This window comes from Notothenia rossii, assembly GCF_949606895.1.
Source record: "Notothenia rossii genome assembly, chromosome: 4".
Lineage (NCBI taxonomy): Eukaryota > Metazoa > Chordata > Actinopteri > Perciformes > Nototheniidae > Notothenia > Notothenia rossii.
In genome coordinates, this window is record NC_136902.1 from 74,605,387 (window position 1) to 74,627,309 (window position 21,923).

Below are 21,923 nucleotides of genomic sequence, written 5' to 3' on the forward strand. Positions count from 1 at the left end.
AAGTCTGTCTGGCTATCTGTGGGATGATGTGTGAGAGGATCACTGAAGATCAAACTTAGATCAACAGTTGTCGCAGAAGTTAGGCTGTGTGTAAACTCCAGAGAGGAGAGGTTTTCACGCTGTATAGATAGGTCGTCGTGATGGTACACTGATGGCTGGCTTACGCTGCAAACTTCATCACCTTTTAACAAGAGAGTAAGTATATAAAATGTTATTTTGTATTAGGGCTGCAACAAACGACTAATTTGATAATCGATTAATCTATCGATTACTGAAACGACTAATCGATTATTCGGACTATTACTTGCGCAATTTCTCAAACGCTCTTATTTAGCCATCAACTTTTAAATGTAGGTTTGAGGTTGTTTTAGGCATGTGGAAACTAACAATGAAGACAAAATAGACAAATACTTGATTCAAAAATACATATTTATTAAACTTTCTGCTGATATAAAAGATAAATAAAAAATCTGTCCTTCAACATTTTTAAACCAAGGACAGCAGCAATATAAAATAAAAACTACAGCAGTTTCCCTTAATCAAATAAAAAAAACTATTTCAACTTAAAAGGGATAAACACTCTCTTGCATCTAGGCTAGATTATTCTTGGTTGAAATGGAGGAAAGTCAGCATCTCCACATGATCTCCAGAGAGGCTTGCTCTCTTCTGAGAGCAGATATTCCCCGCCACAGAGAAGATTCGCTCAGACGGGGTTGATGTTGCAGGAATGCAAAGGAAAGATCTTGCAAGCTTTGACAATACAGGGAAACGCCCCTTATTTTCCCTCCACCATCTCAGAGGGTCATCTTTTTTGTGAATGGCTGGCTCTGCGAAGTACATCTGAACTTCGCTCCTTGCCATTTGGAGCTTTTGGTCCTCGTGAGATTCATCCTCTTCTTCACTCAGACTGTCTGTGTCAGACTGAAGGAGGTTATCCAGTGCTGATTTGTCCCCTCTGCCTGGAACACTGACCCTCTGCTGTTGAACTCGCTCACAGCCTTGTATCTCAGACCCCCTTACCTCTTTGATTGCAAGGACTTCAATTGTCCCTTGCACCCGTGTGCCATCTTCAGCTCCCATAAACTTCAGCTTTCTGAATCTTGGGTCAAGGGAAGCTGAAAGAACAATCGGGTTTTCTTTCTCTGCTGAGATGGTGTTCAGACACCCCCATCTTTCGTTTATCCCTTTTTCTGCACTTGCCAAAAATGCTTTTCCTGCGCCCGTCTCAAAATGGGTTTGCTGTGTGGACCGTTGCAGCCCTTTGACCAGCTGTGGAAGACATGAAGCGGTTGCATACTCCTGTCCACTTAGGTAAACGGTAGCACATTGAAAAGGCTGCAACCCTTGTGTCAGCTCTTCAAGCAGCACCCATTGATCTGGCTTCAAGTCAAAGTACTGTTTGCCCCTTGGAGTTACCTCAGGATCGGATAGAGTTGCAGTAACTGGCCAGCGCTGTTCCAGGAGTCTCTCTACCATGTAGTATGTACTGTTCCATCTTGTACTGACATCCTGGATCAGTTTATGCTGTGGTGTGTTCATTTGCTGCTGTTTCACCTTCAGTTTTGTATTTGCCAGCTCGCTTCTCCTGAAGTGTTCAACCAAGTGTCTTGCAGCCCCTACAGCTCTGCTGATGCTGGGCTCTTTGAGGGCATTGTTAACTATGAGCTGGAGTGTGTGCCCACTGCAGCGCACAGAGGCCCAGCCGTGTTTTTCCTCCAGCATTCGCATTGCTGCCACAATATTGGACCCATTGTCGTGAACTACTGCTTTTATTTTGGTAGGCAAGATGTCATATTTAGCTATCACCTCCTCCAGCCATGTCATGATGTTCACACCAGAATGCCTCTCCTCAAGAGGCATGGTGGCAAGATTCAATGTCTTCATTTCCCAATCTTCACTGATGAAATGGCAGGACACGCCAAGGTATGCCTCTGTTGCACGACTAGTCCAGACATCAGCTGTCAGTGTGAGGGCGCTTTTGACTTCCTTAATGGTCTCCTTTACCTTAAAAGACATCAGATGTGATCTTAGTTAAAAAATGTAAGCGCATACAGTGTATACAGTTAAGATGTTTGGGACACTTTATACTTTAATTTAAATACAATTATGTATCAGTGATTTTATTTCTTATTCATGAAGTCTACTTTTCAATTAATAAATACAAATTATATTCTATGGGTCTATGCGTGCCTGTGGGAGTGAGAAAGTGAGTGAATGTGAGTGAGTGATAAACACTTGTTGTACCTTCAGAAAGGTTGTTTAATATTTCTGTGTGTGAGTTAAACACTTGTACCTACCTTCAGTAAGATGGCTTCATATTTCTTTTCCATCAGGTGAGTAAAGTGGGTTCTGGATGGAAGGATGTATTCAGGGTTAAACTGCCTGATCATTTCACGAAAGCCTTCACCATCAACCATCGACATTGGTCTCATATCCTTGACCAGCATGGTCAGGATCGAGTTTGTTAGCGCAGTGGCTTGTTGGAGAGGTACAGGCCTTTTCCTTTGAAGATACTGATCCATGGCAGTGGGACTGGCACAGCTCCTCTTTGGCCTGCATTTGATAGAAAAATACATATTTTATTGTCAGGCAAAAGAGTAACATTAGTTTCTAAAAACATTCATATGCAATCAATTACATTTGATTTCACATTAAATGAAGTTGAGCTTTGTTATGCCTTTCACTTTAATTTGTAAAAGTCAAATCACGAGATAAAACAAATCCGGAGATCGTTCGAGTAAGTTAAATCAAAAGCATCCTGGAGATCATTCTCATATGATTAAAGTGTGTCTTTTGCAGGCCACTGTAGCTAGTGCGCCAGCGCCACCCGGTGACGTAACAAGTAACAACAACTTCTACACATCCCATTTGGACACAAACACATTAAATGTTTTCCCAATTATCCGGTGTTCTCTTGTGCACTCGATCAATTACATCTGCAGCTCTATACTGATTGCAATATTAAAAATATATATATATATATTTAAAAAATATTTATCCCCCGCTGCCTCCTGCCGGTCATCTCTCCTAACAGCGCTCTTATTATTGTGAGACTGCCGGGGCAGACGCAACATCTTGCAAGAAACAGCATCTCAGGGCTTCTAAATATTTAACAACCTATTAATGATGCATACCACTTAACGGGAAGAAACTCAGCTATTGTAAGACGTGCTAATGTAGCGTTAGCTCGGTGCTAATTCAGCACATAACTGGCAAAAGCGATCTTTTCTACTTCAAACTCACTGAACTAGCAGCCAGGAAAGAGCAAGAAAACAACTTCCGTTTACAGAGCCATATATATAAATACGTCTTACCTGCTGTTTTGTGATCAAAACTAAAGTTGTGTTCAAGGACATGCAATTTAAACATTGGCTAGCTACTGCTAGCTAGCTAGGTTAGTTGACTTACCGAGTGGAGTCATCTTCCAGAACTCCGACATGCTTTCTTTTGAGATGTTCCATCATTGATGAAGTGCTCCCATGCCAGGCTAGATCGCCTTTGCAAATGTTGCACTTAACAACCTTTTTCACATTGTCAAGTATGAAATGATCCCACACTTTTGAGGTTTTCGTTTTAGGTGTTGCCATTACGCTTCTTGTTCTCTTTGGGTTTTTTAGCGGGCCATTAGCTTATCAAACTCCAGTATATTAATATCTACATGTAAGCGCGTAAAACACCGGTGATGACGTTAGCGCGTAAAAAAAACGTGATGACGTCAGCGTGTAAAACACACGTGATGACGTCAGCAACGAATCGACGACCAAATTAGTCGATTTTAATCGATTAAGTCGATTAGTTGTTGCAGCCCTATTTTGGATATTTTACACATCAGCAAAAAACATATTTGATTTTTAAAATAAGCTAGATACAAACACATACATTTTAAATACATATATACTCACTTTCCACAGGGAATGAATCATATGGGGTTCCACCAAAAGAGTTAATCCTCTCTAATATTCCCATTCGTATTTGGTTCAGACTTTCCTGAACTGAGACACACACAAAAAAAGATTTGATTAAAAATCTACACCACATTATTTGTACATAGAGGGGTACTTTTCCCAAAGCTTCTAAATCATTACGAGCCATAGTGCTGTTACAAAATAAATACAACAGATGCACAGAGGTTGTTTAACACACACCAAGCAACATTAAATAATTACATGATATTATAAAATAAAATAAAAAGTACTTACCAGAGTTTTTCAAGATCAGATCCAGGTCAAGAAAACAAGAAAAGAGAGGAAGTATGGTGCTGGCTCTTTAGCCCTCTCATTCTTCTTAGAATGATCCTGTGCATGTTTACAGTTGAACTCCTATCCCCTTATAAACCAAAATAACAATAGCCCTTAATTAACACTAATCATTTTAAAAACCTTAAACCTAATTTAGAGAGGACAACTAAAGTGTAAGGTGACTGTTTTAAACTAATTCCACCACTCTGTCTACTGGCATTACAGCAGAAACAGAGGGATGGCAGGAAGGGGGGAGACAGTCTCCCCCAACTTTACAGACACTGTGTTTTAGAGAGGACAATACAAGTGTATGGTAACTGTTTTTAAATTCCATCTACCCTCTGTCTACTGATAAGATGGGAGGAGGGGGTAGGGACAGGCACACACACACACACACACACACACACACACACACACACACACACACACACACACACACACACACACACACACACACACACACACACACACACACACACACACACACACACACACACACACACACACACACACACACACACACACCTTCACAGACACTGTGTGAGACTCCAGCCCTTAATAAACTAAAGTACTTCAACATTAGTTAACAGTCCCGGCAGAGGTTGTTTAACACACAACATACAACATTTAATAATTATATGAAGTACTTACCCGAGTTTTTCAGGATCAGATCCAGGTCAGGAAAACGCAGAGAAGAAGTGCTGGGGTGGTTCATTATCTCCTTTCTCTTGCTGGAGAAACTAGATCTCCTTATAAACCCTGACAATAGCCAGGTCAATTGCTAAAAAAATGACAACCAATCAGTCTAATCCTTGGAATGTAGACAGAGACTTCCTCATACAGATGTAGCGATTCATTTCAGACAGTTTGAAACGCGAGGGCCGTGATTGGTACATGATCTGCCCTCGCTCAAGGGAAAACCTCCAGCTTGACTTGAGACCGCCCCCGTGATAGATAAATGTAATTATAATGAAGCCAGCTGCAATGGATCATTGATCCACCAGGGGGTGCAGTGGGGTTCCACACTGGAGCTCATGTGAAATAAAGTCAGATACAGTACGCTGGATGTACAGCGGAACTTTGTTAAGATCCATATGTCACGGATATCATACTCTGTGCTAAATAAGAGACATGTAATCATTTACAAAACATCACCATGTTGTTATTTAACAAAATAATGTTGTTTAGTCGAAAAAAACGAACAGGAGGAAATGCAGCCCGGCTTTCGATTTTTAATCCTAATTTAATCATCATCTTCACCACGATCATTTATGTTTATGTTTGCCGAATTGACATGAAATCACTGACACATATGAATATACTGTATTCAACTTCATTAAAACGTTATTAACGTGCCTAAACTCAGTAATTGACTAAAAATATTTATATTTGAATGGAGCCTCGTCGGCAGATCCGGATCCCAAAGCGTGGCGGAGGGATCCTGATCTGCATGACGGGTGCTATTTTCCCCATAAGGAACAAGTCGCTGCAAATTATCCCGCTTATTACACTGCCACATTCTCAACAAAGTAACGACATGGCTCCCAATATTAATTTAAATGCTTTTATGGATTTAAAAAATAGTTGTATGTATTGATTTAAATTGACATGCATCCGCTAAGAAAAATAGTCCGTTGTTATCGTTTTTTAAACAGTCTGAATGAAACGGCAGCTCTCAGCTGTGTATTTACACAACTAATGGCCCATCAACCACAGCTCTCCCCCCCCCCCCCCCCTCCCCCCCTGATCTTTCTTCTCCAGCAGCTAAATTAACTGTAAGTTACTCTGAGTGACAAACTTACAGTTAGACACAACACTGTCATTGCAAGTAACCCTCAGTTAATTGACTTGTATGTTCAACTGCTAAATTCGTTACTGATAAAAAAGGGCTTCTCCTGTACCTAATTACCTTAACACTAGAACCGCCAGAGGTTTTTGTATAGGCCTACCTAAACCTGTCAAATCCCGCTATTAGAATGCAATTTTTAACAACATAGGGTGCTACATAACACACTTTCAGGAAAAGTCACGGACGGGAGACTTTAATATTTTATTGAAAAAAAGTTACATTGCACACACACAACACACATCACACAAATTGACCCGATTGGCGGTTCTAGTGTTAAATAAACTCACTAATTAATGAAACCAGTTCAATATGCATTATTCTTATTCTTATCATTCTTTATGAGCACTGAAGTAGTCTTAAAATCAGATCTGTTTTTTAAATGAAATCTGACGGCAGGCAGTTAGCTCTGATCACCTATGATAAATGCGCCAAACCTAATCTGGCCATTGAGCCACAGAGGTCCCTCTATACAAATCAAACTGTAGACGGTGTGAAAGCACCTATTGTTTTAAATAATGGTCGGAATGTGACCTGTGAGCCTTCTGAATTACAGGTGAGCTAAAGGACTCTCTGAGTGTTTAGATAGTTAACTTTAGTCTAAGTTATCTCAGTGGGTCTCAAACGGTTTGGTCAAAAATTATTCAAAAGATTATTTCCGCGGCACACCTTCATATGATCATTATAGTTATAAAAAAATAAGAGAATAAAGAAAAAACAGTTATGAAATACTATATGGCAGTAAAACAAGAATACAGTTTGAAAGGGGAGTGATTTGTAAAATATCCATAAAGAAAAAGAACATCTGCTTACAGTTGTGTTTCATCTGGGTGTTGAGAGATGTATCCATAGATCTCTTAATGTTGCTCTCAAAGTGCACCAGATTGATGCTTTTAACTTCAATATTTAAAAAAGATCTTCTCGGGGGAGCATCCCCCCGGACCCCCCTAGAGGAGGTCAGGTCCGCTCCCCACTCGTAAAAAATAGCATTTTACCTCTGCCTATATGCCGTGAGCTGATTATCGAGCCTTCATTGTAACAGTCGCGGGTTTACTGTGTGTTTGCGTGTGGGGAGTTTTTTTGTGCGTGCTCTATAGTGCCCGTAATAGTGTTCACTGGAGTCCAGCACCTCAGCACCCCCACTCAAAATACATTCCCGCGCCTCTGCCCTCTATACAAATCAAACTGTAGACGGTGTGAAAGCACCTATTGTTTTAAATAATGGTCGGAATGTGACCTGTGAGCCTTCTGAATTACCGTAGGACAGCACATTCTAAACTAAAATTTTCAATCAATAAAGTAAAATCTTATCTTATCTTATCTTAATAATATCTTCATATTAATAATTATAATAAATCATACAGTATGTGTCCGAAAGGGAGCAGGAGGAAGCAAACACAAACATATTCAAAAATATACTGCATATTAAAGCAAACGATTGTAAAGGTAAAAGTATGAGCATAACAAAAAAAGAAGTGTAATGTAAACATTTACATTATAATTATGATTATTTAATATATAAAGACTATATATTATTGAATTACAAGATTAGATATACTTTAGTTGATCTAAAATATTGATGTGTTCAAATGCTCTTCAAAACACAACTGAAAGTCCATGAAACTTGTCTTTCTGTATTTGTGAATGAAGCGCCATCTCCTGGTTAAAACCTGAAATTGAAAATCTGGCAACGCCCTCTTGGAAAATAGTGGGAGGGCTTAACATTCCTCTATACTGGTCTTAGGCAGTTCGTAGGCAGGAAGCTGTAAGCTGGAGTCTGAAATTCAGTGCTACATCTGTAGCTTGTAAACTAATTAAATAGTTAACACAAATCATATTAAAACCTTAATCTGATTTAATAGGACAATAAAGTTTGTATGGTGACTTTTAGTATAGTAGAGAGGGGGGTGGCAGGGGGTAGACATATCACACACCGTCTGCCTGCATCACTGCAGAAGGAAGGTCGCTTTGAAATGAGAGTAGATGTTAGCTTAGGTTCCCGTTAGAAAGGGCTATCTGATGAAGAAGGAAAGTGGTAACATACATCAATTAGACCCTCCAGAAAAACGAGGGCAAAAATCCTTGATTATGCGGGCTAAATTCCTTGATTATGCGATCAAACATGCGGGGTTTTTATGTGATTTTATGCGGTGAAATGGCGGGAAGTTGCGAAATATGCGGAAAGTTGCGAAATATGCTAAATATGCGGGAAAAAAGAATAACAATTTTTTTAAATATTGGGCTGTCTTATTTATTCTCTCTCACACACAACCTGCCACTAACGTTAAACCTCTTTACTATTCAATTAAACAAATTCAATGTTTATTTATTGTAAAAGCAATTGGGCTTTTTTAATCTCATACACACACACACACACACACACACACACACACACACACACACACACACACACACACACACACACACTTCTACGCCTCATTCTGTTTTCATTTACTCGTTCGTTATCTGACCAGCTTCAATCTTGTATGCTAATCACTTCGTTTCTTGTAGCCCTCGAAAGGGTTTTGGAGGTTGATGCCTCGGTTAACGTGCGTTGTTTGGCTTTCTTGTCCGCAGCAGCAGAAAGCATTTTCGAATGTTTGAATGAATCAAAGTGGGTCGTCACCGTCGATTTTCTCTTATGCTCCAACACACAGTTGCACGGGGTCTAGAATAGTTTCCCCCCACTTTTTGCCCGGTCTTTAGTAGAAATGTTCGTCGGTAAATGAGATGGATTAGATTTTTTCCTCTTGGTGTTTTCTCTATCGTGTGAGCTCCACACATTCACTCTATACAGTGTTGTTTACATTCTGTGATGCGCGAGCTGATGACGTCACGTCAAGATGAGTTAACTTTTTTTTCTCCTCAATTTTGTGTGGAAAAATGCGGGGATTATGCGGCCTTTTAAAAATCTGCGCCATTTTGCTGATTATGCGGTAAATTCTGCAATCGCAGAATCGCGTTTTTCTGGAGGGTTTAATCAATACTATTTTTAATTAATATGTTTATAGTGGGCCTTTCTTTAGGGGGCAAACATAAGATTTGATGTAGCCCCGGTCCTCAGCATGGGGGTAGGGGGAGACAGTCTCACACACACTATCTTATGGCCTCACAGCAAAAGGAAGGGGTGTGTGACAGGAAGGGGTGACAGGCAGGGGCGACAGGCAGGGGTGAGAGGGGGACGGGGTGCTAGACAGTCTCTCACACACACACACACACACACACACACACACACACACACACACACACACACACACACACACACACACACACACACACACACACACACACACACTCACACTATCTTCTGGCACAACTTCATAGAGACTGTCTTATGCATGCCCACTGCACCTTGCGGGAGCGCGCACAGCGTAAAGCAAAAACTTGCAGACATTTCAATGATTTGTACGGCAAAGTTAGGTTTGGAAACGGTATCATTTTATTTTTGGCGGGCATGTATAACACGGCATAACACCGGAGCCTCGCTGCTGGGAAACTTTGGTGCTGTTCTAAGTTTGTTCTAATCCATCAAAATGACGGACTGCTTTCAGATCTTTCCGTCATTGTTAAAAAGAATCCGGAAAATATTCGGTTAACGCGACTTCTGCGTGAGACAGAAGATATCCAGTGCTAAGCACTGCTGCTGGGTTCAGTAAGGATGAAATAGAACTGCTCTTGACCCGTTGAATCACGTGGAACTTGTGTGCAAACATCCCGACATCAACTGTTATAGTCTTTAACAAATGAATAATAATACACAATATAACAATACTAACGATTTTTAACATGTATTTCATAATTCAAAAGTATCTTTAGAATTTCATTAAAGATTGCTTCTTGTGTTTACATTCAGTAAAGTAAGATTTTCTTCCTCAGTATATATAACGCATCATTTGTACACATGTGTAAAACGTACCCTTTTCAGCTGAGCTGTTGTGGCTCTGGATAATGTCTGCAGAGGAAAGACAGATATGTGTAGTGCACCTAAAACAGCCCTACTATAACCACATAACAAGGTTTTTGCATTTAATTAAGATTAAGGATGAGGGACAACAAGAAAAAGGAGAACAAAAAGACAAGGTAGATACACATGAAAATAATGTGTCTAATGGCCTCCCCGCTCACATCTGATTCTATTCTTCATATAAGATTACTTAATTGTATAGGCAGGGATATTGTATGTTGTGCCACCCATCAGGGAACAGACTGGGGGCAGGACAAAGTAAACGTTTTAATTAATCATGTTAAGTAAACTTTAGAATATATGCTATGTCATATCAGCAAATACATTATTTGTTTTAGCAAATAAGTCTATAACCATATATTTAATTTGTTATTCTTAAGTTTTCTTCATGGAATAATGAACACGCCAATATCAGTGTTTTTTTATGAAAGCAACATAGAGAAGTTAGAACATGCAATAATATAAAGGGTTTCATTCTAGGAATAATAGTTGAAAAATCCATTCATCCAAAAACACATAATCTTTCTAGAACAGATTACAAATCACCTGAAAATGGTACAAACAAGTGGCAACATGTGTGATGAAGGTGTTTCGCTGGCCTATATCATGCAATCGAAACTTTAAACTTGCTCCATTGCAGAGATATTCCCGCGAGAGTGCGGAAAACTTTAATTCATTTATTTCAAATGTGACATTTTACCAATATACTCACGGACCACTAGGGGGCGCTCACGGGCCACCAGTGGTCTGCGGACCACACTTTGAGAAGCACTGGTGTATATGCACATGATATTTAATCTGTTCGTCTCTAAAGCAAAAATGCAAAATATGATACAGTAAAGGAAAGGTGTACAATTCAGATGGTAAAGTAAGAGCAACCTCGGCTGAGTTATGATTCTTTTTTAGACAATGGTATCTTTACATCAAACTGTCATATATTTGCTTGTGTTATTGTATTAAAACACAGAAATGAAGGGAATAATAAAGGAATTATCAGTTTTACCCAGACATTTAATTATTTATTCTAGAAATAGATTAAATATTTAAGTCCTCAGGCAACACCACATGGGTATTTTCAATAACATACCAATTATTATGGCCTTTGGTCCACACCCAAACAGCTTCTAAGTCCATTGAACATTAAGCTTATGTAAAACTACCAAGGTGTTCAGGAACTTCATTTTCAATGTAAATGCGTGGACAAGGAGAACAGAGTTTTGGCTTGTAAGTACACAAATGTGGCTGCCAACGCCATTGGTTATTGATCTGTTTAGTTTTTGACCCGTTGTGTTGTCAAACCTTCCCATTGGTCACAAATATCACCTCATTGTGTTGTGACTTTTAAAGTGTTTGTGTGAACAGGACTTCTATTTGGACAAAGGAAATAAAACATTACAAAAAAAAAGTTTATATGTTATAGGCCTCGGACCATTTTATCTATTTATTGTTTGTGCTACATTTCCATATTGGTTATTCAACGACCCATGATAGCTTTCTTTGTGTTCCTCTCTGGTCTCAGCAGTATAATGTAACATTTGGGACCAAACAGTGCCATCAAGAGGCCAAAACTGGAGGCCAGGATGGCAAACACTTCTACTGCATCTGCATATTTGCCCGGGGAGTTTATGTAAGCAGGAACAAAGGCCACCCACACAGCACAGAAGATCAGCATGCTAAAAGTGATGAGTTTGGCCTCATTGAAGCTATCTGGAAGATTCCTTGCCATAAATGCTAACAGGAAACTAAGTATAGCCAGTAGGCCAATATAACCCATTAAAACTGCAAATCCAACTGTGGACCCGACTACACACTCATACACTATTTTGTCATTGTAGTATTGAGTGTTTTTTTGAGGCAATGGTGAGGAAGAGACAAGCCAAGCAGTACAAATCACTGCCTGAATGGATGTAAGAAGCACAACTGTCCCTCTCTGCAGTCCAGCACCAAACCACTTCAGACTGGCTCCACCTCCTGGCTTGGAGGCCTTGAACACAGCCAGAACCACCATGGTTTTAACAAGAATACAAGAGATACAAAGTACAAAGCTTATCCCAAATGCTGCATGTCTCAATTGACATGTCCACAGTCTGGGACGGCCGATAAACAGCAGTGAACACAGGAAACATAGCTTAAGTGATGCTAAGAGCAGGAAACTCAGTTCTGAATTGTTGGCGCGTACCATGGGTGTGCTACGGTGATGAATAAAGATTCCTAGGACAACAGCACAGATACACGTGCCGAGTAAAGAGGCGGTTGTCAAGCAGATACCAAGAGGCTCTTGATAAGAGAGGAACTCCGTTTTTTTAGGAACACAGTGCTCACGCTGGGGGCTGGACCAGAAGTCCTCTGGACAAATGCTGCACTCCATGGAGTCTGTTAAAATAAGAGAAAAAAGAGAACACTGACAGTTAAGTTGAATGGGCCACTAATGCCCAAAACTTTATTGCTCGCTATGTATCTAGTAGTGGACATGTGCTTTTTTTACACCTGGGCATCAAGAAAGTAACAAATGTATAATCGCTGTTTTCGGATGTCGTTTTATAATGATACCAACCAGTTTCATTGCTGTACTTTCCCTCAGAACAAGCGACACAATCATAACAGCAAACAGGCTGTCCTTTTTTTCTGGTCATGCGGCTACCCGGAGAACAGCTCTCACTGCACTTGGACTGGGGTGGCTGTGAGGATTGTAAAAGTTGTAGAAGAGTTATTCAACACTTTTTGATTGTGTTATTGTGTGTCATAAAGTACCAAGATAAAAAGAAAAAACAATAAACAGAATTAACCTGTTTGAAGACAAAGCTCCAGAAGATGTTTTCTTCATCAAGTGTGAGTTCGTCACCTTTGGAGGCAGACTTCTTAACAACACCCACATTCTGAACATTTATTTTTCCATCAGGGAGCCACTGCCAGTTCATGATGTCATATATTGGTAAGGCATCACCATTCTCATCAAATGATACTTGATGCCCAAATGTTGTTGTAAAGTTGACCTTTTCCAAGTAATGTATAAGCTGCACAGGGATACAACACAGACATACAATTTGAGAAGGTGAGAAAAAATATTTACTGTTGTTGATTTTGCATTAGTATTGTGATGTTCTGTATGATATATTGTGGATTTATTTGTCAATTATTAAATTCAAAAACATGAGAAAAAAAAGGGAATTTGATTTTGTCTTGTAACTTCTATGATTAAAGATGTCGTCCTCTACTAAAAGACGATCAGGAGAGTATGTCTTCTTTTCCCCAAATCTATTTCATTAATTAACTCAAGATGAAGCAGGAGATTTCAAAAACTAAACAGGTGTAGTGCAAACTGATATCACACCTGCCATGGCTCCAGTGTTTGCAAAGTAGCACAGCTGTGCCCACTGAAAGGCCCTCTCCCTGGCACACAGCGCAGCATATCATCAAGGGCATATGCCAGGGCATACACAGCCTTGTAAATATTGTATTCTGGCCTGAGGTTTGAAACATCCAAAAACTCAGACTCCACACTTGCTAGATCTTCCTGCCCAGTGCATAGAGCTCCCCCAGCTTCCACCCAACCTGCTGGAGGTGGTGCAAATTTACACCGAAATGTGTATTCCCAAAACTGACTTTCCTGAAATGTAATTAAAACAAATAATTCACAGAAATAGCAATTATAAATATGGAATTTACAGAAATGATTGTAAGGTAACACTCTTACCATTCTATTTCTATGATTATTGGACTTGTCTGGACTTGTTTTAAGTAGAAAATCCCTAAGCCCAGATATTTCTCCTCGACGGATGGCAATGCCCAGGGTGCCACCCAGGTACGGCATGAAGCGTGGGGTCTGGAGCCCAGTTGCTGTAGTCCAGGCTTCACTGGCCATCCACTGCAGGCCTGTCATATTCTGCCTGACCACCTGTAATTTGCTCTTATTTAATCACATTTTTCAGACTGATGTATATATAACATAGTTTACTAGGAATGAATACTTAAACTACTACACATTATATTTAAAGCAGATATTTTAGATGGGTAGATGAAAAATAGATAGAGATATAGATTGATACTGTAAATACCTCTTCCATTAGTTGAATCATGTGGATCAGATGTGCAAACACAATGACCACACGAGCAGTTGATTTCTTCATTAAATGGACAATCCTCTTAAGTTCAGCTGGGTTGTCACCCCAGGGCAAAATCTCAGAGTAGGCCAGACAACCTCCAATAGACTCAGTTAAGTCCGATTGGAAGGATCGGGCAACATGGCGGCCATAATCATCATCACTGACCAGCAGACCGGCCCAAGTCCAGCCAAAGTGTTTCATAATCTGAATCATAGCATGCACCTAAATAAAAGTAGAGCACAGGGATACCTGTTCATGTCTCACAAAAAATGAAGAAGATTTTTACCACTACACTTATTTTCTATATCTACGTAGTTTCATTAAGGGTACACAACGCAAACACAGTACATTTACACAAAATTACAGCTCAGTAAACTCTTTGTAAATCATATGTATTGCATTTCTAGAACATAGTTTGTTTCACCTGGAAAGCATCACTTGGGATTGTTCTGAAGAAGGATGGAAACCTCCGCCTATCACTCAGGCAGGAACATGTGGCAAAGTAACTGACCTATAAAAACGTACAGTATTAACACAAGTGTGAATTTTTTACTATTACTTCAATTCAGGGTAAATAAATAAATAATTTCAGCTTTTACAAATGAACTGTTTTAAAATATGCATTAAAAATATAACTTCTACCAAATAAAGCCTGAGATTTAATGTAACATTTACCATCCTTTCACTTTTAAGTATATACACATTTGGTGCATCAAAAGAACAGCTAAAACTGAAGACAGGAAACTTACCATGGGCAATTTGAATAAACCTATCACATCAGATGTGGCGATTGAAAATGTTGAAATGGGATCTCCCACAATCGCAAGGACTGGGGGGGTTCCTAAACAGGTCTCTTGAAGCAGAAACTGCTCCTCTCGACCGCTGGCTAGTGACAATGCAGCACTGAATCCAATTACAAGTGTGGCACAGTTGTCATAAAGACTGTATCCCAGAGACACATTCTGTAGCAGGTTGGGGTTTTTGTTGATCTCATCAATAGCATAGGCCATGGTCATGGCATTTCTAAACCCTCGAGGGTGAAAACTAACAAAAACAATTCTAGATTAACCACTTGAAAAATCAATATATATAATTATCAGTAAATGGTGTCTACTTCATGTGTTTGAAACTTACCCTTGGCAGCTGACCTGATTTGGCTCTGACGTGAACGTCGGCTCATGGAAGACAGAGGTGTAGTGGACCGTAAACAGACCACCGAGGATCACATCACCAGCCTTTTGCATCTCATTAAAATCAAACTGTTTCCTTAATTTACAGGAGGAGAAAAGAGAGGAAGACTCAGACAAGAACCAAATCAAGAACAGAAATGTCTCTAGAAATGCCCCCATAATGGCCCTCCTTCCTACACCCATTTGGCTTCATGCAATGTTACCTAATTTTATAAGTAGGGCTAAGACATGTCTTTGGTCATGCTGGTTTTCGTCATAGTTTAACACCGCCCATCGGGGCACAGGCAGTAGTGTAAGGGCAGGGCATACATATCAAACCAGATTTACAGACAATGTGATGATGACATTATTTATTTGCTGTATTTTCTTTTAATTTCTTTGTCCTGGTACTTAATTTGTTTGTTAATTTGAAATTGGAGTGCAACCTAAACTCTGTAAAATGTTGCTGAATGTAAAAAAAATCATCTTTCTAACTCAAATACATAAAGAGGAAAAGAAAAGTAAACCAGAATAAAGAAATATAACAGAGATAGCAATTATTTTCCAGCTCCGGATCAACCCAGAATAGTCGATTACTCAAGGATTGGTTGTTAATGTGGCAGATTTGTCTGGCAGTTACCCTGTTGTTTTATAGCAAGAGTAGGAACATATGGTTTTGAAACAGACACTCATTCCATTCAGGCTATGGTGTTGATGAATATCTGATTTTATCTCTATCTTTTAGTCTTTGGATAGCTCGGGTTGTTTGGAATTTTTAGTTTTATATACAAACACCAAAAACAACCAGGTCAGAATAGCTTTGTCTGTCTATCTACGTAGATCTCCAATGCTCTGTTTCAGCACTCTGGACCCTGCACCCCACAACAAACAAACGTTGTTCTCAAACCGCTAAGTAATAGTCAAAAGGTTCTCTTTACCAGAGTATTTTTAAACACGAGTATCTGTACTTGAGAAAAGGATGTGTGTACTTTTGCCATCTCTGTGTAACAGAAAAACCTAGAATAAGCAATATATAGGCATGTTGCATCAAACCTCTGACAACAAATAGATAGCCAGGAGGTGAAATCAAAACTGGGGTACATTTTTCAAATAGGACTTAATTTTGATCTTAATTTTCATGCAGTCTTTCTAAAATATTTCGAACAATGAATACAAAAACACAAGAATACAAAAAGAAATTGCTTTTAATTTTATAAAACCACAATACAACACAAATACAGAAATATGATGAAATACACATCAAAAAATGTATACATCTGCAGAGTGCAAAGTAACAGCAGTAAAAGCTGTGACTATGGTCAAAGGCGGTCTTCCTATATATACCAGGGCATTCATAGCTCTGAAACAATTTCCCTAAGCCTGAAGTGAGAGAGAACTGCCGAAAGTGTTACAAATCTACATTTAAAATGTATTCACAAAACATACAATATTGATATATTTCTGTATATATTACAAAGTCACGTGTGACCTCGCATGACCCCGGAAAGCACAAGTTCCGGTGTTGTCAACGAGTTCAGTCTTATGGAATCTTCTCGGGGGAACACGAGATTCCGATTGACTAAGAACTCTGGCGGTCATCCAGGATTCATAGAACCGTAATTACATATGTTAACTTTCGTTCTATTACATCCTTACTGACCGCCAGAGCCGGTGCTTAGCAATGAATGACTTATATCAACAGAGTCACGAGGAAACCTGAGTACCCATAGGGATGGACTAGGTGGACTCTGCAGGAGGACCACACCCAACGGGTGAAGGGCGGCAACATTCACTCTGTGATATCTGGCGAATGTGCTCGGGATGCCCATGGGGGCTCGGCACAGCTGGCCGATTGAGATGAGAGTGTGCCAGTACCTTAGGGAGAAACGCTGTATTCGGCCATAAAGTGACACCCGAGCCATCTCAGTTCCACCTCAGACACGAGCTGTTCACGGACAAGGCCTGTAGCTCGCTTACACGCTTTGCTAAAGTGATGGCAAGAAGGAAAGCAGTCTTGACTGAGAGCCACTCCAGTTCTGCCTGTGACAGGGGTTCAAAGGGAGGTGAGCATAGGGCGTCCAGTACCAAGGGCAGGTCCCATGTAGTATCCCTTGGGACGTTCGGGGGCGCAGCCTCAGAGCTCCCCTTAAGAAGAGGGATACCAGCCTGTGGCTCCCCACTGTGTTGTTGTCAACCCTTGCGTGTTGCGATGATATAGCAGCCACATACACACTGACGGTAGCGGGACACCGGCCGTTGTTCAGGAAGGACTGTAGGAACTCAAGAATAGTAGGCACCGAGCAATGTACTGGGTCCTCCTTTTGCTCTTGGCACCAGTCAGAAAATAGTTTCCACCTGTTTTTGTACTGTATACGAGCAGACAGTGCCCTGGCATTGAGAATAGTTCTCTTGACAGGCTCTATGCAGTCGCTCAGCAGTGGTTCGGGCCCTCCAGTGGCTGAGACAAGAGGTCCCTCCTGTTTGGGAGACGCCAAGGTGTCCCGCAACAGAGTCTGTGCAGCAGGGAGAACCAAGTCCTGCCTGGTCAGAAGGGGGCCACCAGAAGAAGCCTGTGGCTCGTTGGAAAACTCTGAGAAGTATTGGTAGGATCAGAAGAAGGGGTGGATAGGCATAGAGAAGACACCTTGGCCATGAATGAGCCAGGGCGTCCTGACCCAAAGGGCTGGTCTTCTCTGTCAAGGAGAACCATAGGGGACAGTGGGTCGATATCCTCGAGGCAAAGAGATCTACCTCTGCCCTGCCGAAGACACCCCAGATGCTGTGCACCACCTCTGGATGAAGCCGCCACTCCCCCGGTGGAGGCTTGTTACGGAAGAGGAAGTCAGCGACTTTGTTCTGCTCTCGGCTGGCCAGGCAAGGGGCTGCCCAGGTCAGGAGAGTCTGGGACACCACTAGCAAGTGTGCAGATTTGGTGATCCCCCGATGGTATATATCAGGGGTTTTCAAAGTGTGGGAAGGTGAGCCTCCCCTCTGAGAACATAAGAACAGCCGCACCCACCCTCCCAATTATGATTGCTATTATTATTATTATTATTGTTGCTATAATGCAGGGGTATTATTATCCAGTGGAATGTCCTTACCTACTGGACTAGTTAAATCAAAGTGGTTACTTTTTTTTGGCTGGGCAGTGTAGTTTACACACCGTATTTGACTTTCTCAGGACTTAAAACTGTTTTTTGGGGGAAGACCCCCAGAAAGAAAAAAAAATATTTAAACACGTAAGGTCATCATCCTAATAGTTTTTTATGCTAATTTAGTGATCCGTGAGCAGAGCATCAAGTTGGCATGCCTATAACAGCTGAATGCGGCGATTACCATCTTGTTCATCAAAACGCCTCACAAACGTATTAAGATCTAAAGCTTTAGTGTGTTTTGATTCAATGCTGAGTACAGCCAAACTTGACAGTCTCTTCTCTGTCATTGTAGACTGCAAATACCTCATTGCTTCCGTCTACTTGGGTCCGAATGCTCCGCCCCGTTCAAACGAAATCGCCGCCAATCACATTTCCTCGCTCGCGCAAGGGCCGGGGGAGGGGTTACAAGGCTCGCGTCTTGTGCTGCATTCACTTGGACATTAGGGATTTTCTCTCATAAATGTCCGATGAGCCACAACCTTTATTTCAAAACAAAGCTGCCAACTGGGGTGGCAAGGCTATTTTTAGGGTGGCAGTTGCCACCCCATGCCACCCCGGTAGATCCGCCCCTGCTTGACCGGTACTTGCTTTTTATCAAAGTCAATGCGGAAAATCCGCACTCACACAGGTAGGCGGAGGTGAAGGGAATGAGCCCTTTTACAGCCTTTTTGGCGAGGTGGGGGAACTCGGTTGGGGGAAGTGATGCTTTCTGCCAGACGCTGTGTCCTCTTTCACTTTAGGTAACTTCACAAAAAATAGATCCATGTTGCCGTTCGCATAAAGTTAGCTGAAGTTAACAAGCGAGATTTCACTGTTTCTCGCTATTTTTTTCTCACGCTGCGCCTCCCCTGAAGCTCTCTCGGGCGCGCCTCACACTTTGAAAACCGCTGGTTTATATGAAACGGGGGGTTACGTATTGTAACCCTAGTTATATAAGCACAGTCGGAGCCCTCTACTGGACTCTATGGGTACTACTCTCTATCATGCTATGCGGGCATTCACCTACTGAGTTGCATGAACGTAGCCGGCCAATCAGGGCGAGCCTACCTGAATGCAGGCGCAGGCCTACAGTATATAAGGGGGCTACGCCTCCCGACTGTCATCCTACACCCTCTTCAGCGAGCGGCATAGGAAAGACAGGGCCCCAGGTAGAGGGCTCCGACTGTGCTTATATAACTAGGGTTACAATACGTAACCCCCCGTTATATATCAGACAGGCTCAGCCCTCTACTGGACTATATGGGTACAGTGGGTGGAGCCCTGATGTATAAACGCCCTGTCGTCCAACAACATCGACCCATCACACTGCCCCTGACCGGCCTTTGGTTAACAGCCACCACGAACCCCACTTCCTCCCATCCGGTTGTTACCGTGGAGAAGTCGGGGCCGCAGCTTGGATAAGACACACTCACACACGCTTATGTAAAGGAGGGGTAATCATTTATGGAGAGGAAAAGGGTTCTTTTACATCAGGTGGAGAGCAAAACTTGGTAATCAAGGAGCCGACTACCAAGTTTAAAACACAATAATTTATTCAGTAGAACATAACATCTTTACTAAGAAAACTAAAATCAGAGCTGTCTAAAATATAATCTCAGTAAAAAGATAGTCTAAAACTATTTTAAAATATAATTAAATGCAGTTAAAACAATACAAAGAATTCAAATGTTAAAAGGGTTAAAAGTCTTTTCTCAAAACCAGAGTCTTTCCAGGGCTGCAAAGGTGCTCCATCAACCCTCTCTTGGACTGCCGTGGTCTTTTAATCCCTTTGTTGCGTGTGCCTCTGCTCCTGCTGCATTCTGCCTCCTTCAGTTTCTCCCAGTCCCAGTCCCAGTCCCAGTCCCAGTCCCAGTCCCAGTCCCAGTCCCAGTCCCAGTCCCAGTCCCAGTCCCAGTCCCAGTCCCAGTTTCCGTCTGTCCTCTGCTGCTCTTCTCCTTCCCTTTATAGGTGTGTAAATTGGCTCCAGGTGTGGTCACTCATTGTCAATCAGCATGGCAAGGCCAATCCAAACATTTCAAAAATAAAAGCATGCAGCAGGAAGTTAAAACCAGTTAAAAAGGCAAATACATTTCAAAGTAAAATCACACAATAAAAAGGTATAAAACACACACACTTAAAACCATGCAATATTGAATAATTAAAATACATTGCCATGTGACACTTACCTTGTGTAGAGTGTGCATGGAAAAAATTGTGCGGAAGACTCTGTATGGAGCTTACTGCGCATCATGTTCCCCAGGTCCCTAAGGAGCATGGGAAAAACATAAGTGCACTCTATATCAGGGGGGGTTAGCAGACTACTGACCCCCCCCCCCCCCTCTCACCAGTCATGTGTTGCCCCGACAAGCACAGACGACGAGAAGGAGCCAGACATGTCCAAGAGATAAAACTTTATGAAGGGGCCTGGGGTAGACCAAGACGCCGCCGTGCATATATCCTTCACACTCACGCCGTTGAATAAGGCTGTTGACAAAGCCATAGAGTGTGCACAGACCCCAGTGGGGAGGGCTCTCCCCACCCGTCCATAGGCATGTTTAATGCACTCGCAGAGCCATCCTGTCAGGCGCCTCTTGGAGAGAGCTTTTCCAGCCACACCATCCCCAAAGCACACAAACAGCTGTTCAGTGCGCCTAATGGCAGCCGTGCGCTCTACATAACATGCCAGCTCGTCGCAGCCTTTTGGAGGGCGAGTTGCGTTTAACCCGAAGCTCCAACCGACGCGATCATAAGGCTACAGATAGCAATGAGCTTTGAATAACCAAATATTGATAGCTTAGCTTGGCTACTGCTCTTAGAGTAGTTGCCTGCGCAGCGAGAAGATGAAAAAGGACTGAACTCGTTGACAGCACCGGAACTTATGCTTTTCCGGGGTAATGCGAGGTCACACATGATTTCAGAGGTTGTGCTAGGCTATTTTACTGGCCGTCATTTTGACGGACAGGATCGTTTTCCAATTTCCGTCAAAATCCATTATTACCCGTCTTTACACAACTCTGACGAGGGGGGGGGGGGGGGATAAGAGAGAGCACGCTTGTGAACTGTCAACGGGGGCGGACGCACGCTCGTGAACTGTTAGCGCCGTGTTATGCATCCCCACTGCACCTCGTTGGAACGCGCACAGCGTAAAGCAAAAACTTGCAGAAATTTCAATGATTTGTACAGCAAAGTTAGGTTTGGAAACGGTATCATTTCCTTTTTGGCGGGCATGCATAGCACTGCATAACACCGGAGCCTCGCTGCTGGGAAACTTTGGCGCTGTTCTAAATTTGTTCTAATCTGTCAAAATGAAAATCCGGAATGTATTCGGAAAATATTCGGTTAACGCGAAATCTGCGTGAGACAGAAGATATCCATTGCTAAGTAGGGGTGGGCGGATCGATCCCAAAATATCGATACTTCCGATATTACGTTACGTTTCAAAATATCGATACTAGAGCCAATAGGATCG

General features: G+C 41.6%; 2 protein-coding genes across 3 annotated transcripts; both read right to left on the minus strand.

Moving 5' to 3' along the window:
- Positions 1-261: 261 nt before the first annotated feature.
- On the minus strand, positions 262-2,374 carry LOC307038314 (E3 SUMO-protein ligase ZBED1-like). The gene is made up of 2 exons (XM_079679700.1): positions 2,298-2,374; positions 262-2,004 (listed from the first exon to the last, which is right to left on the minus strand). The coding sequence occupies exons 1-2, from the start codon at positions 2,328-2,330 to the stop codon at positions 601-603; spliced, it is 1,437 nt and encodes a 478-aa protein (XP_079535826.1). The 5' UTR covers positions 2,331-2,374; the 3' UTR covers positions 262-600.
- An 8,040-nt stretch (positions 2,375-10,414) lies between these two features.
- Positions 10,415-15,176, minus strand: LOC307037464 (extracellular calcium-sensing receptor-like; the record flags this gene model as incomplete). 2 transcript variants are annotated; one of them, XM_079678349.1, is made up of 8 exons in its annotated part: positions 10,415-12,421; positions 12,603-12,726; positions 12,835-13,062; positions 13,380-13,655; positions 13,743-13,943; positions 14,104-14,373; positions 14,576-14,662; positions 14,901-15,176. In XM_079678349.1, 8 exons carry the CDS (start codon positions 15,165-15,167, stop codon positions 11,523-11,525), a joined length of 2,352 nt encoding a protein of 783 aa, XP_079534475.1. In that variant the 3' UTR covers positions 10,415-11,522. The 2 variants fall into 2 exon arrangements, with proteins under 2 accessions (XP_079534475.1, XP_079534474.1); XM_079678348.1 differs by lacking the exon at positions 13,380-13,655 and having other exon boundaries at positions 14,901-15,167.
- Between the last annotated feature and the right edge of the window lie 6,747 nt (positions 15,177-21,923).